A 15,740-nucleotide genomic window follows, 5' to 3' on the forward strand; every position below is an offset into this window, starting at 1 on the left:
CTGTGCCGCAGATGATGACTTGGATCTGGTACATATTACCGTTGAAAATCAAATGAGGGGCTACCTCTTTGTCTGTATGAACATTGGTAGCTACATGCTTCATCAATTGCTGCTGTAATGATGCCTCAGTGTTCTGCAAAATATATATACTTGATTTTTTTTAAATATTTACGTTGAAATATAATGTTTTCATTTACCATTGAGTTTTTGATAGCTGTCGTTGTCTAACTTGCTTTTCAACGCCTCCATACTTTTTTTAAACTTTTTAATATTTTTAAGTTTACGGAGCAAATCCAGCGCACTACCGATCACGATCTCTTGAACTCGATTCAATGGAAACTCCGAAGACGTTTTTCACCCTTTAATGGGTAAATGACTGGAACATCAAACAGAGCAAAAAGTACCCTGTTTGGAAAAAAATTAAGTACCCATCATTTTGACAGTTACATATATCAGAAAAAATGGGTGATTTTTGCTCTTTAAAGGGTAATGCCGAGTTTACAGTGCATTTAAAAAGACCATCAATTGTCTTACACAGTTTCAAAATCGGACATAAACATCTGTTATCTGTAGTAGAAGTGATGCATAAAATTAAACATATTATTAACATATAATGTTTCCTTCATTTTATCAACATTATCAGTGTCCGGATAAATATTGATGCCGTCTAGATTGATTTTGATTCATCACAGTAGATTAATTTAAAATATTACGCAAGTGTTTTCGTGTTGCCTCATTCCTATCCCTTGCCTCTCATGATGACGTCATGTCGATCATATCGAATGTCGATTTTAGCGTCTGTCTTTTTCGCGTGATCAGCAGAGGGACGGAAAAGAAAGTGAAAATTTTGGTTGGCTGCCGCTGCTATTTTTTTCTCTGTGTGGAAAATTTTGCATTTTTGCCTCGTCTGAGGCATTTTTTAATTCTGAAAAGTGTTTCCAAGTGTTCAGTAATCGTCCATTACCATTTTAAAACAGTTTTCTGGGTTTTTAAATTGAATTGACATGAGAAAAAGAGGAGGGTAAGTTTGCTCATAACTTTTCTATAATTTTGCTCACAGTGGCACACCTATAATGATAATGTTTCTTTTATTAGCTATCGTCGAAGTCGGAGCCGAAGTCCTCGTCGTGGAGGAGGAGGAGGAACAAAGCGATATGACGTTAGCAAGGCGCAACTGATGCTCAAACCGGTCAACTGGAACCATCAAAAGCTGGAATCGGTGACGCGCCTGAGTTACCGTCCGAAAGTGGATTTCCGGCGCTCGGAACGCGAAATCAGCGAATGGAGAAAGACCAAGGAAATCACGACCAAAGGACGAGACGTTCCGGATCCGGCACTGACCTTCGAGGAAGTGGGCTTTCCGGCGGAAATTGCCGACGAATGGCGTTACGCGGAGTTCACCACTCCAACTCCGATCCAATCGCAAGGTTGGCCAATTGCAATGTCCGGCCGGGATATGGTCGGAATTGCCAAGACTGGATCCGGTAAAACGCTTTCCTATCTTCTCCCGGCTTTGATGCACATCGATCAGCAGTCGCGATTGCGTAGGGGAGATGGTCCCATTGCCCTGATTTTGGCCCCCACTCGGGAATTGGCCCAGCAGATCAAACAGGTCACCGATGACTTTGGGCGCGCTATGAAAATCAAGAATACTTGTCTCTTTGGGGGAGGTGCAAAACGCCAGCAAGGGGACGATCTGAAGTACGGAGTGGAGATTGTAATTGCTACCCCTGGTAGATTGATCGATTTCCTGTCGAGCGAGCATACCAATCTACGCCGATGTTCGTATTTGGTGCTGGATGAGGTAAGTTATTCCAAGGGATTCTATTACGCAACCCCCGGATAGTCAATAACTCGAATGGCCTTCACAGGGCTGGTAGCGAGACAATATTTAGTGAGTCACTATTTTTGGCCTGATCACTAAAAAGTCGTTATTGCACTCAAAATAATCCAAACGTCATTGTTACGTGAAAACATACGTGGTTTTTTTCCATCGCACTTTTCACGTAGCTCTTACGTTAATCATAGGTAGCCCAGAATGAACGCATGAATTTTTGAACTTCGTTCATTCCACCGGCGCTACATGTAAGAGCTACGTGGATTTTCCGGTAGCCTTTACGAAGCGTTTCAATAGGACCTAGATGGTTTTGCATTAAATTAACTAGAATAAAGACCAACCTTATCTCTAATAGGCTTTGGAAGAAAACTAATTCCCAATTGGAAAATGTAAACAAAACTAAAAGATTGTGATATATTTATATTCAATCTGAGCATTGTCAATCTTGTTTCCCAAATGTAGTGAGTTTGTTCTGTTTTGTGGCAGCCTTCGCGTGCTATAATTGATAGAGGATATAAATCAGGTGTAAAATATGAAGTAATGCAGGGGTTCTTTGGTATTCAAAGCATATTTACCTTAAAATCAATTTAACACAGGATTTAAAGTTCAGCAGCTTCTGAAGTTCTGCAAAAATCAAGCGGGCGCCGTCTTAGGATTTGCGCTCAACACCGAATGTACGTACAATATGCAGATGTCAAAATGAACTTAGGCACCTACGTGAATTTCACGTATGTGCGATAGGTAACCTCAGTAACAATTACCGATTCATTATTTGATGGTTATGAACGGCTTAGTGATCTTTATGTTAGTCAGGTGAAGTGGAGGCAAAATGAATTTGGAATTATCTACGTGATTTTTCACGTAGCAATGACGTTTGGATTTTTTTGAGTGTGGCAACAAAAAGTCACTATTTTCGGGATCTGATTATAGAACACGATATACTGGATTAAGGTAAAGATGAATTGAAGCCACGTCACGAATTTTCAAAAGCACAAATCTGAAGGACCAAACATTGCCTAGCGCTGAAAATTTGATGGGTTGATCATCACCAGCAAAAGACAAATCTATCAAATTGTCAGCACCATAGGTTGTCTAATTACCGTGATTTGTTCTCTTAAAAATACGAGGAGTGGTTTCGATTGACATTAACTGCTCAAATGATATTTGAAGGGATCATCCACTCATGGAAATATCGTAATCATAATCATAATAGAATGGTTGTAATTCACTGATCGCTCATTTTAGGCTGATCGTATGTTGGACATGGGATTTGAACCGCAGATACGGGCTATCATCGAACAAATTCGGCCGGACCACCAAACTTTGATGTGGTCTGCAACTTGGCCGGATGCTGTTTCCCGTTTGGTGAAGGACTATCTGAAGGATTACATTCAGATCAATGTCGGTTCTTTGAAGCTGGCAGCCAACCATAATATTCTGCAGATCATCGACGTGTGCCAAGAGCATGAAAAGGAAGCTAAGCTCAGTATTCTGCTGCGTGAGATCATGGCCGAGAAGGAGTGCAAAACGATTATCTTCATCGAAACCAAGAAACGGGTCGATGACATCACCCGTAAGGTGCTTCGCGACGGATGGCCAGCAATGTGTATTCACGGCGATAAATCTCAAAGGGAACGCGAATATACTCTGAACTGTAAGTGTTTTTTTATTGGTTTCTTCCTAAATTTAACACTCAATTCATATAATCTAGGATGTCTGTATTAGAAAATACAATCATCCTAGTTTGGTACAACTAAATGCAAATGCCACTAAATTGCATATCATTTATAACACTAGGTAGTTAAAATCTAATTGTTTTCGTTTATCGTTTCAGCATTTCGTTCGGGAAAAAATCCGATTTTGATTGCTACTGATGTTGCTGCTAGAGGATTAGGTAAGATTTTAATAGCCTTGGTTAACAGCTTCAAAAGAAAGAACCTATTTGATATTCGTTTGGCTAGCTTGCTAGTCAATATTAAAGATTTGCACAATCTTTCATTGTTAGAAATCGTAGAAATCGAATACCGTGTGATATCTTATTTCATTCACTTATTTGCTACGCGTAATTCTGTTATCAGCAATAATTAAGAAAGCAACGCCGCAAACAGAATTATGCGCAGCAAAAAAGTAATTGGAGAAAGATTAATTAGCTAAATCTAAAGTATAATAAAAGTATATAAAAAAAACTCGGTTGAAAGTGAAAGATCGTGCAACAGTGAGTTGCTTTCATTTCGTGCTTTGCTCAGTTGTTCCATCAATTGTTTACGAACAAAATCTAGGATGGAAACGCGTGACTGGAATTATACCATTACCAAGCATTTAGAGCATTTTCGTCACTTTTCATTGATGCAAATGCTCTATGCTTTTGTGAGTACTATCGACATTCCATCCTTGTAAGCTTAAATATAATTAAAAGCATGATCCTAGATTTCATGAACCAACAGCAAAACCAAACAGTGCTAAACAGTCCTTCTCTGAATAAAACTAGGCATCTATTCTATTCTTCCAGAGGCACACAGTAAAACGTCTGCCTTGTTCAGAAATGTATAGCAAAGGAGTTGCGCATGTAGTAAGCGCAATCTGCTTTGCTCGGAAGAACAGAACAGACCTGCACATGTGCCTCTTCCTGTGCGTTTCCGGGTGTGGTGCCAAGGCGAGCGCGTGGTGGTGATGGTGTTTGATGGATAAAACACTGCGCGACCGCACGCACGGCTACGCGAGCATCCCCTTCGGCCTGGTTCGAGCCTTCCCAACCGCAGCGTGGCCGGCCTCTACCTAGCGGATGGCCGTTGTGGTGGATTCCGGGATTTGACACTGCTTGACCACCAATGGACCGACCGACCGAGTTTCGTCCCCCATTTCCATCCACAACAACGAGTTGTCTCGGTCACTGGTGGTTAACGGTGCGTATCGTCCGATGCTCAAAAGGGAACGAGTGATGAGAAGATTCATCCGCGGATGGTCCCACTTCTCCATCCGATCATCCTACTTGTACGTAAGCCCGATGACCCGGTGATGCGTTGTCGGCTACTCGTAATCGCTGCTGGTGGTCTACCTGGCCGCGTCACATGAGCGCTGCCAGACCGCTAGCTATCCGCCCTGGTGGTCCCTGGTGCGAACAGGTTAGCCGTCGAAACAACATTAGTCTCATAGACAAGATGAACTACGAAGGATAAGCAAATATGAATTTATATTGTTTCTTTTCTTGTTCAATTGCATCTAGAATTCAATAAGCCTTCGTTACGAAGCATTTGAGGTTCTTTCGGGTACAGTTATTAACAGTCCATTTCTTTTCCCTGGCGCCATTCGGCGGAATCATTTGCAGATGTGGACGACGTCAAATTTGTTATAAACTTTGATTATCCCACTACGTCGGAGGATTACATTCATCGCATTGGACGCACTGGAAGATCCAACAACACCGGCACTGCTTACACGTTCTTTACGCCGGACAACGCTGGAAGAGCTCGGGAACTGATAGATGTTCTGAAAGAAGCGAAACAGGTGATCAATCCCAAGCTTTTGGATATGACAACCATGCGGATCAAGGGAAGAGGTATGTACAAATCCTGATAAATGTATTTCTTATACAGACAAGTACACGCACTGAGGATAATCGCTTAAGATTTTTAAACGACCTTGAAATACGTCATGAGAGAGCTATTTTAAAAACTTTACAATTTTATTATGAATCATTATTGTAAAGCAATAAAGACGACTAGTGACTTCCGCCGCTGCCAAGAGAGTGGCCATCAGCAGCTTTACCTACCTACTTTTTAAAAGACACCAACACGTTAATGCTTCTATTGACGATTGTCCTTTGAAAGAAGCACGCAAGGATATTCGGAAGAAAAAACGCCTGGAGGCACCCAAACGGCAACGCCTGCAACCAGTGAGACCATATTCTAATAGATTTCCGACATTTCTAAGATAGGGGTCATGCACAAATTACGTCTCGCTCCAAGGGAGGGGGTCGAGCCAAGCGTGACAAGCCTTACAAAATTTTGGGAGGACTCATACAAAAAGTGTGACAAATGAGGGGAGGGGGTCGAAAAAGTTGAAATTTAGCGTGACATAATTTGTGTACCATCCCATATCATCAATGTTAGGACTTTCAGGCGTCTCGACATTGGATGACTACCTCGTTGTCAGTAGGATCCAGCGCTTCTCAGCGATGCTACTACTGAGTATCACCAAAAGCTGAGCGAGCGGATGAGTAGGATCAGCGTGAGCGAAAACTTCAACACATTATGGAAGTTTGCATTAAATTCATTTTTATTTCTTACAGTTTTATACAAAATAATCATTTTTACAGTCTGTGGTTGACCCCGTAGGGTCCTTCAGCTTTGTTTACTCTAGTTTGTTTGAACTGGTTATTTTCTGATGGTTTTACCCTAGTTATATAATTGGCCTTATAGACTCTGGTAGTTTAAAGAAAAAATTGATAACCTAACTACTATTTACAAGACTAATTGAAAATTTGATAACCTAGGGTGGAACGAGGTCCCGGATGACCTGCTGGCCAGATTGGTGGCAACGAGCCCTGAATCTATCGATCGAGTCACCAAAGCGCTCCTCTAGTGTTTTTATCTCTGCCAGACGGTGGACTTCGGTTGTCCTCATTCTCGGGGAACTGTTGATGATCATCCGGAGGAACTTATTCTGGGTCCTCTGGAACCTCAGATGGTGGGTTTTGGCGCAACTCTCCCAGATTGGTACGCCATATTCAATGACTGGAAGAATGACCTGTATGTAAACAGCAAGCTTGTTCTTCAAAGACAGAGTTGACTTCCGGTTGATGAGTGGATAAAGTGCTTTTTTAGCAAGATGTTGCTTTTGTGTGACCGTTTTGTCAACCTGCTGTCTAACGTATTTGAAATAGGGAAATAGGATGAGCTGGATCCTCGCCGCGTCGATACAGATCTTCCAGCTGTTCAAATAATCTGACAAGATATTCAGGCCTCTCTGGAGTCGAGATGTTAACGCTCTCGTGAATCTGCCGCTGTAGACGACTGAGGTGTCGTCAGCGAACAGTGACAGAGATTCGCCTTCAGGGAGCTGAGGCATGTCCGAGATGAACAGGTTGTATAGTAGGGGACCTAAAATACTACTCTGTGGAACACCTGCGGGGATGTTGAGTGGGTCTGAGTTGACTCCATTGAGGGAAACTGCTTTTTCAACATCGAGCAACGCCATGGCAGAAGATTTGGCGAGGGACTTGTTCCGCCTGAGGATGTTGGTTACTCGAGTTAGTTGGTGCACGGTTGAACGACCGCGTCGAAAGCCAAACTGTTCCTCGAGTAAGATGTTGTTTTGATCGGCTGCCGAAAGCAGCCGTCTGTTGATCGCTTTATCAAACAGCTTTGATAACCCTGAAAGAAGGCTGATGGGTCGATAGCTTTTGGGGGAGGAAGGATCCTTCCCAGGTTTCCCGATGGGGATGACTTTTGCTGACTTCCACGACGAGGGAAATCAGTGAAAATCAGTGCCAGATGTTGGTAAAACTGGAGACTCAATTGCTTGAGCTCCAAGTTCAGGATGTTGTCGAAACCTGGGGCCTTCATGTTTTTGGATGTTTTGAGATAGGCCAGCAATTCGTCAGCAGTGATCTCCAACTCCTCCGAGAAGTCGTTGGGAGATCGGTGTAGATTATCTTGTTGGAAAAATCATCGTTCCTGAGGTCCACCATTCTGGCCTTGATTATTTTGGATATGCGATTGACTTCGCTTTTAACGCAAGCAGACCAGTGCGTTGGTACTGCCTGCGTTTGGGTTTGGTGTTCCGTAAACGAATGAGATCCTTGGTAACACGATCGATAAAAAGGGTGTTGCTCACCTGACCATATGCTGGCACATGCTGCTCTCGGGCCACGGAGATGGCCTCTTCGACGCTCTGCAGCTGCCGGTCAATATCTTTCACGGAGACCAGAGAAGCCTCGTACCGGATGTTGGCGTCGACACATCGCTGGAATTGGCCCCAGTCGACACGGTGGTAGTTGCGCCGGGTGACCCGATGCCGGTTGACCAGGGAACCAACTTCTGCCACCAGCGGGTAGTGGTCCGAGCTGAAGTCCTGGTGAACGACCAGTTGGGAGATGTTGCCGTCCATGTTGGTCAGGAAGACATCGATGGTTGAGTGGGCCCCGGACCGGCTCAGGCGGGTGGGTGAATCCAGGCTCAGGATGGTGTAGTGGCCTTCCTCCAGGTCCTGTTGCAGGATGAGGCCATTCCTCTTTCGCCGGGGGTTTCCCCATGTCTCGTGCCTTGCGTTCAGGTCGCCAGCCAGGATGACCTATATGGGATGATTTTATGAAACTTAAATATTAAACAGATTGTGGATCGTTCAAATATTACGTAACGCAACAGGGGAGAGTGGTGGTCTTTCGTAGTGTTACGGTCCATACAAAAATTTCTAAATTTCCTTACAAATTTTTTTACGTGAGGAGGGAAGGGGTCTAAAATTGGTAAATTTTGCGTTACGTAATATTTGAATCATCCCTTGGAGAGCCTTCGTTGGCGAATACGAACTATCGGCGAGGGATCAAATGTTTACCCTGAGACTGCGACAGACCTAAGACAAATTCTGGGAATGCAACTTGCAGACCCATCATGATGATTTTAAAGCGAAGTACGCTTCAGTAAAGAAAAGCGAGTTGTGGCCAATAATTATAAAACATGAATTTCCGGTGAAATTGATAAGACTGATTCGTGCAACGTTGGAAGGATCGAAGTGTTGCTTGCGGATGAGGTTGCAACATCCTTTGTAGCCTTAACCAGATTGAAGCAGAGTGATGTATTTTCTAACTTATTGTTCAATATAGCTTTGAAAGGTGCTATAAAAAGAGCTTGTATGCATAGGAACGATACTACCATCAAATGGCAATATACGTCGGTTCCCCAAGGAATTTCGAAATATATGTGGATCCAGATGACCAATGATCAATGTTAATACGGATTCTAAAACAAGAAGAGTTTTTCGAGAACTTGTGAAAAAATAGTGCAAAAATAACGAGAATAGGAACGATACTAGAGAATTTCGTATAATAGTAATTTTGACAGCTGATCCAGAATGAGCGAAGTGTCACTTTTACTTGCGGAATAATTGAGCGGCACATTTTTCCGTACGGAATAGTGACAGCTCCATTTGATTTCTACGACAGGCGTTACCAATGTTATGAAATCTGGAACTCCTGAGAAAGCAGTACTAATAATAATGTTATGAAATCAGCTCTACTTGTCAACTGGATACAGCTCAAGTAATTTGGACAGCTGAAGTATTTCTTGGTCATTACTTGTCCTATCCTTTTGCACAGTACTGACGAAGTGGATACTACCCATAAAATGATAGTTTTTACCGCACAGTTTTTTGCGTGTACATAATCGTTACCCGTTCTGTGGCGTAGTTGCGTCTTAGTTTGACCAAATTGACACTTGGGCATTTTTTTTTTAATTATCGGACAGGTTTGGGTCGGAGGTTCTCCGATTTGCATGAAATTTTCACCAGAGGTAGAGCTTGTTGATACATGACCAAAAGTGAAATTCAAAAAAAAAAATAGTGGCCAATTTTCCCGGAAAACTCTAGATGGTTTTTCACGATTTTTCTATAAACCTCAAACTTTGAAAATTCATATCTCCTGAACTATGCATCGTAGAACGCAAGTTTTTTAGTGAAATCGAAAGGAAATTTTCTCAGCAATCTATTAAAAATATAAAAAGAAAAATATTTCTTGGAAATTTTTTTCACCATGGAGAAAATTGTCGGAAAAATAGCGAAAAAACTATCGTCTGTATCATGAAAAATGTTCAAAAAATATTTTTTGTTTCATCAATCTATACTCTAACTTTCGTCCATAGACGCCAAAGTGGTATCTTTTACCGTTTAGGCGACAGAACTGAAAAGCCGATGACCACCCGCACGCTTCCCATAGGAAAATGTGTTCTATTGTGGGCCTCATAACCGTGCGCTAACGGCGGCAGTAATTTACACGCATTGTAAGTGTAACACAGTAAACCATCCTTTCCTATCCAGTCAGAAGAAGCTTTTCGTCAATCGGACCACTCTCCATTGGTCAGTTGGGTGTTTTGTGTGCCCTTCATCAGCAACGTTATTTAGTATTAAAGCTAACAGCCTCTATGAAAGCCGCACGGGAAGTTCTTGTTACAATCAATTATTATGGTAACGTTTGAAGGATCAAATCTCAAGATCCACTTTCTTTGAAAACTTATGAATATATTGTTAATATGTTGTTTCGGCCAGGACGTCTTTCCTACTTTGTGTCTTTTACGATACAACAGAAGGCAAATCAAGCGAACGGCTTCACTTTAACAGATTTATTACCACTGAGAGGCAGCATGCCTACTCGGTGGAGAAACGAAAGAAACTACCGTCAACGTACCAGTACCCGCCCATGTTCCAGTAGCCCGCTCACGAGTTTAAAAAGTAAGGTAATATGAGTAAATAAGCAAAAAAATGTCAACAGTATAATTCAATTCGTCGATTTGAACCGTATAGCGGCTATAGTTTTCAAATTTACTTTGTGTAAACTTATCTTTTTTCAGTGTGAGCGGGCTGCTGGAACATGAGCGGATACTGGTACACTGATGGTACATTCTTACAAATTTAATGGTTTCGCCTTATATAGGCGCACGATACGGCCAGACAAAACATACAATAATTATTTATTACGCGCGTACGCTTCTCAATACAGTTTGGCGCGCTGTTGGGTTGGCGCCAACTGTAGAGGCTGCACGCTGACTGGCAGTGGAATATTCCACAGCAGCCATCAATGGAAAAATAGATAGCGTCCCTGAGTGTTATACAGTTGATTGATATTATATACATGCAAATACTATACTATATTCTTGCAAGGAACAATCAGAATTTATATCAAATATATCACTTTGTATAGAAAACCAAACTGAAAATTTATTCGCGCGCTTCTAGTTAATTATCTAATCATTTGATAAATTGAACAAAATTTGAAAAAAGCAAGAAAATTACAAATAGCACTTTATGTATGCATAAATATCCTTTTTGCTTAGCAACTATATGATATTGAGGGTCAAGCATGGGAAACACTCACTCAGTTATTGTGTTTCCCTCACTCGCTTCCACGCACAGTCGGGAGCGAGAAAGCCGTTTTTTTAACAAAGCCGAACGTTTCAATTTCCAGTGCCCATTCTGCTTCTTCGGCGAGCACTAAGCGAAACAAAAAACGGCATCTGATCAGTCGAATGCAATACCAAAATTCGGACAAAGGATAAACATTTGAAAAGGGCCCAAGAGGTCTTGAGCCTTTTTTCAGAAACGTTGCTGTTGAGCCCTTTTTAGCCCGCCCACGCAAACTAACCCCACTATCAGAAAGATTGGTGTTAGCTTTTCCTGATAGTGGTATTGGTGAGCGTGATCGAGTTGAATTGGGTTCAACAGCGGCTTGCAAAGCCAATGTTTACCAATGTCGATGTGTCCTTTTGAAATATTTGTCCAGGATGATTGTTTACATTCTGATTCCGTTCGAATGACATTCGGGTTTGAGTGCTAATGAGCGTTCACTGACTGGCAGTCCACACCACGGAATGATTCAGTGAGTAGGAATCCTCTCAGTCAGTTCAATGCATTCGGCGAATGGATGCCAAGTGCATTAACTCGTGCCTCGCAGATACAAGTGTATTGGTATTCACTTCTCTTCGCGTTCCTTCCGATTGTCGCTTTTACACAATCGGTTTCGACGCTTTCATGCTACACTCCGCCTAGGTAAAAGATACCACTTTGGCGTCTATGGACGAAAGTTAGAGTATGGATTGATGAATCAAAAAAAAATTTTTTTTTTAATTTTCATGATACAGACGATAGTTTTTCGCTTTTTTTCCGACAATTTTCTCCAAGGTGAAAAATTTTCCGAGAAATGTTTTTCTTTTTATATTTTTAATAGATTGCTGAGAAAATTTCCTTTCGATTTCACTACAAAACTTTTGTTCTACGATGCATAGTTCAGGAGATATGAATTTTCAAAATTTGAGGTAAAAAAATCCCCACTTGTGTCTACGAACTTCAAAATTTTCAAAACACCTTTGGCTGCGTTAAGCCGTAATAGGCATTACAAACCCTACACACAAAACAATTATGCGGTAAAAACTACCATTTTAGGGGGTTAACTTAAGCGCTCGCACCAGCAATTTTCAGCAGACCAAAAATGCGCTTGATTTTACCATGTCTGCAGTCGAAATCAGATCGGTGAAAATGATTTCTGTCGAAAATACCAGTAATGTGGTGGGATGTACCGTAAACATAGTAAAATTTCATGATACTTTTATGAATGGGCGTAGTCAGCTAAAATAGTAATTTTTACCACATTATTTTCCCCGTGTAGTTGTGTAAGTAATTATTGCCCATTATGTATCGTCATGAATAAAGAAAGTAGATTTGCCCGATTGTTTAAGTTGTACTATCCTCAGTGCTTTCACAGTTCAATGTTCGTATAATTCCAAATAGGAATAAAGTTAACAAACAGAGAAAAAAATCGTTTACTTGTCTGTGGAATAATAAGGGGGAAAGCACGAATTTTCGACCCATTCATACGATTTTGGTCTACTTTGTTGGGTTTATTCTACGCGTGGCGTAAGGTGAGAATTGTCGGGGTCACATAGCGAGGTGAGAATTCTCGACTCGAGTGAAGTGACTCGCCGTGTAAATCAAATCGAAAGTCACTTCACTCGAGTCGAGAATTGTCACCTCGCTATGCGACACCGACTATTTCCATCTCACGCCACTAGTAGAATAAACGCATGTATGAAAATCCAAGTGCAGATTTTTTGTAGGTTGAAAATTAGTGCTTTTCCCCTATGTATTACAGTATATACCTGATTCCCATTTTTGCTAACTTACTAAATTCTCACTTGGCAGGCAAACGGACTTTCATATCTTCTCGCTACCCTCGCGAGCGTCGTTCTCGCTCCTTTGATCGACGAGGTGTTTTCAGGCGCAGCTCGTACTCCCGTTCCCGTTCTCGCTCCCGCTCTCGTTCCAGATCCCGTTCGCGTTCGGCCTCGCCAAGATTCTCCAAACGCGATGTATACCGTCCGGTAAAGCGCAGCGTGTCTCGTGGCAGTCGTAGCGACTCCAGTGATAGTCGAAGCGACAATCGTCGCAAGAAGAACTCCCGCCGAGTGAGCCGTTCGGTTAGTCGGTCACCTGCGCCACGAGGTGCAGCTACGAACAAGTCCGGCAGTGCTGGTGATAAAAAACGCAATGGAAAGAGTAGATCTCCAACCACACGGCGCCACCGTAGCCGCAGCCGTAGTCGTAGCCGAAGTCGAAGTCGTAGCCGTAGCCGCGAGGGAAGATTCCGATCGGCTAGAAACGGGGGCACGAACGGAACTAGCTACGATCGCCATTGAATACGATTTTGTAAGTGTTTAAAATCCAATCAGTATATCGAAGTGACAAACATGCTGCTCATATGAACAGATACAACCAGCATAGCAGAGCAAAACAATCCATATATTATTTTAAAATACTGTACTTCCTTAGCAGTAGGAACGTGATTATGATTTTTTGAATTTTAACACGGAATTCAGTGGATGCTCCAGGTCAGATTGGTCTGAATGAACACTCAATATTCTTTTGTCGAAGAACCATCCAATAAAAAAAAACATGTATCACTCTCTTTCTACCCTGATTACTGTACAAAAACGAAAAATAGAAATAGATACTAGAGGATCAAAAATAAGATTGTCCCAAACCGCATTCTTCTATTATTATTTAAGCAATAATCAAATCATCAATAATTAATCCAAACACGCATTTCTTTAGTTTTTAAACAAGAAAAGAAAGCCAAAATCAGTTAAAGGAATTGACTGTCACGTGGATTCAAATATTTGCTAATTGGTGGTGGATCGTTCCTAGTAATAAATCATCTCTCCGTTCTGGTAATGATACTTATGTCGAATTCGTTTTTGAGCCTAGGTTGGAACTGGCGCAACCCGTTCCGGATCACAGTTTCAACCCCAATCTGATTCAGGTTCGACGGAACTAGAATTTACTTGACGTTGGTTTGTTTATGCGTTGATCACCGACCCAGTTCCTAAAAACGAAAACGACATTTGATTATCGTGATTCGTCAACGTTTGTATTAGTGAAGTGTATTCTAAAGATGCTTGGGTGACCGACACGTAGCCAAACCTCACGTACCTAAATATCTCAGGCTACACATTTTTTCTCATGTTCGGTTATTCGCTTTTTGAAATAATTATTTGATAAGATTATGTTGTGAAAACATTATACAAATCGGGACAAAATATTCATTAGTTCATTCATTTATCAGTATTACATTGTTATTACAATAAAACCGCGTCAACAATTCCACGCCCTTCCTCCATACTCGGCTGCGGCCCACATTCACCAGATCTTGCAGCACCTGATCAGCCCACCGTGCTCGCTGTGCTCCTCGCCTTCTTTTACCTGCCGGATCGGAAGCGAACACCGTTTTTGCAGGGTTGTTGGCTGGCATGCTTACAACATGCCCCGCCTAACGTAACAAAATCTTGAAAACTTAGAAAACATATTGTGATGTTTAAATTTCTTAGAAACAACACAACCGTTTTGTATGATTGTTTTCAGAGAAGCACCTTTTTAACTGAGATTGTACCCAAGTAACCGTACAGCTGTATATAGTTGCATCAATATCACTTTATATGCTATTATAAAATATGGCATATAAAGTCATACTGCATTACATGTCTCATTAATGCAGTATTAAGGTGGAAAAGGGCGCTATTAAAGTGTAAATACGGCTGCATTTCCTAGCTCTATGTTGGCAATTGCTAAAGTATAGTTACTGTCTGTACCGTATAAAAGCTTTAGCCAAAGTGTATTTAATGCACCATTATTTTTAGATCAAAAATAGAAACACAAAAATATTATTGTATTTTTTTGTTCGTTGGATGTCAGCTCAGTGTTGTTTACGAACTTATTTGCTTGTCATTTTTTTTGTATGATTGGTGGGATTCGAACCCAAATTAAGTGAGATGTTTTCGATGACTCGCCGCGCCTATCCTCCGGACTATGGATGCTGCATGTCTTGGCCGGGAAATTGTGCAACTTCAAGCAGCGCCCTTTCGTTGCCGGTGGCAAATACTGTCGATTTCTCTCTAAGTTGGACCATCACAAGTGTGTAAGCTCCCTCAAAGTGTGATAGCAGGGATACGTCGAATCATGATAATGTGTTTAGTGCACTTATTCCTTGTGGTTCAAGGAACAAGTGCACCAAATACGTTGAGATGATTCGTTGCAAGCGTGCACTCTTATCACACTTTTTCTGCACTCTACAAATTTCGTGATAGTTCAATTTGGGGTGAAGTGCGCAATAAGTTGGTGAGCACGACTGTTGCTCTTTCAAGTTTACCGCGGCTGTCGCTCTGTTGCTGTTGGGATTTTGTTTTGTTTTCATTGTGTGGGGCTAAAACAGTTGCTCATCTTCACGCTTTATGTATCGTTTTAGCATCTTGCCACATTGAGTCGGTGATAGACCTGTGGTGTACGCACGGGCCTATCAATCGTAAGGTTTTTGGTTCAATTCCAGGTTGATGCAACTTTTTTTTTGTTTTCAAATTCTGGTTTCTCATAAGATAAATCTACGAATTTCAACCAGATTTCTTGTGGCGAATTTTCATAAGGGATATTTAAGTATTTATATAGTCTATTTGTCTGAGTGAATGAAGGATCGACGATAAATACTGCATTGAAGTCTTGCCGTTTTTCTTGCGATGAAGCACTGAGTAAGATGATGCAATGAAGCATTGAGCGGTGACCGTATATCACCCATTAATGCACATTTCATTGCAACAATAAAGCAATGCTACATTGCATTCATAAAATGGGATTAAAGTATTATTGCACGCATATT

The 15,740-nt window shown here is 41.5% G+C and overlaps 1 protein-coding gene across 2 annotated transcripts; it reads left to right on the forward strand.

Annotated features, from left to right (window-relative positions):
- The first annotated feature begins 812 nt into the window (after nucleotides 1-812).
- LOC5574336 (probable ATP-dependent RNA helicase DDX17) lies at nucleotides 813-13,633 on the forward strand. Of its 2 annotated transcripts, XM_001661320.2 has the most exons (6): nucleotides 813-1,021; nucleotides 1,096-1,804; nucleotides 3,083-3,491; nucleotides 3,672-3,731; nucleotides 5,163-5,393; nucleotides 12,740-13,633. In XM_001661320.2, the coding sequence occupies exons 1-6, from the start codon at nucleotides 1,005-1,007 to the stop codon at nucleotides 13,231-13,233; spliced, it is 1,920 nt and encodes a 639-aa protein (XP_001661370.1). In that variant the 5' UTR covers nucleotides 813-1,004; the 3' UTR covers nucleotides 13,234-13,633. The 2 variants fall into 2 exon arrangements, with proteins under 2 accessions (XP_001661370.1, XP_021698916.1); XM_021843224.1 differs by lacking the exon at nucleotides 12,740-13,633 and having other exon boundaries at nucleotides 4,347-5,367.
- The last annotated feature ends 2,107 nt before the right edge of the window (nucleotides 13,634-15,740 follow it).

The sequence above is a fragment of the Aedes aegypti genome, chromosome 2 (assembly GCF_002204515.2).
Source record: "Aedes aegypti strain LVP_AGWG chromosome 2, AaegL5.0 Primary Assembly, whole genome shotgun sequence".
Classification (NCBI taxonomy): domain Eukaryota; kingdom Metazoa; phylum Arthropoda; class Insecta; order Diptera; family Culicidae; genus Aedes; species Aedes aegypti.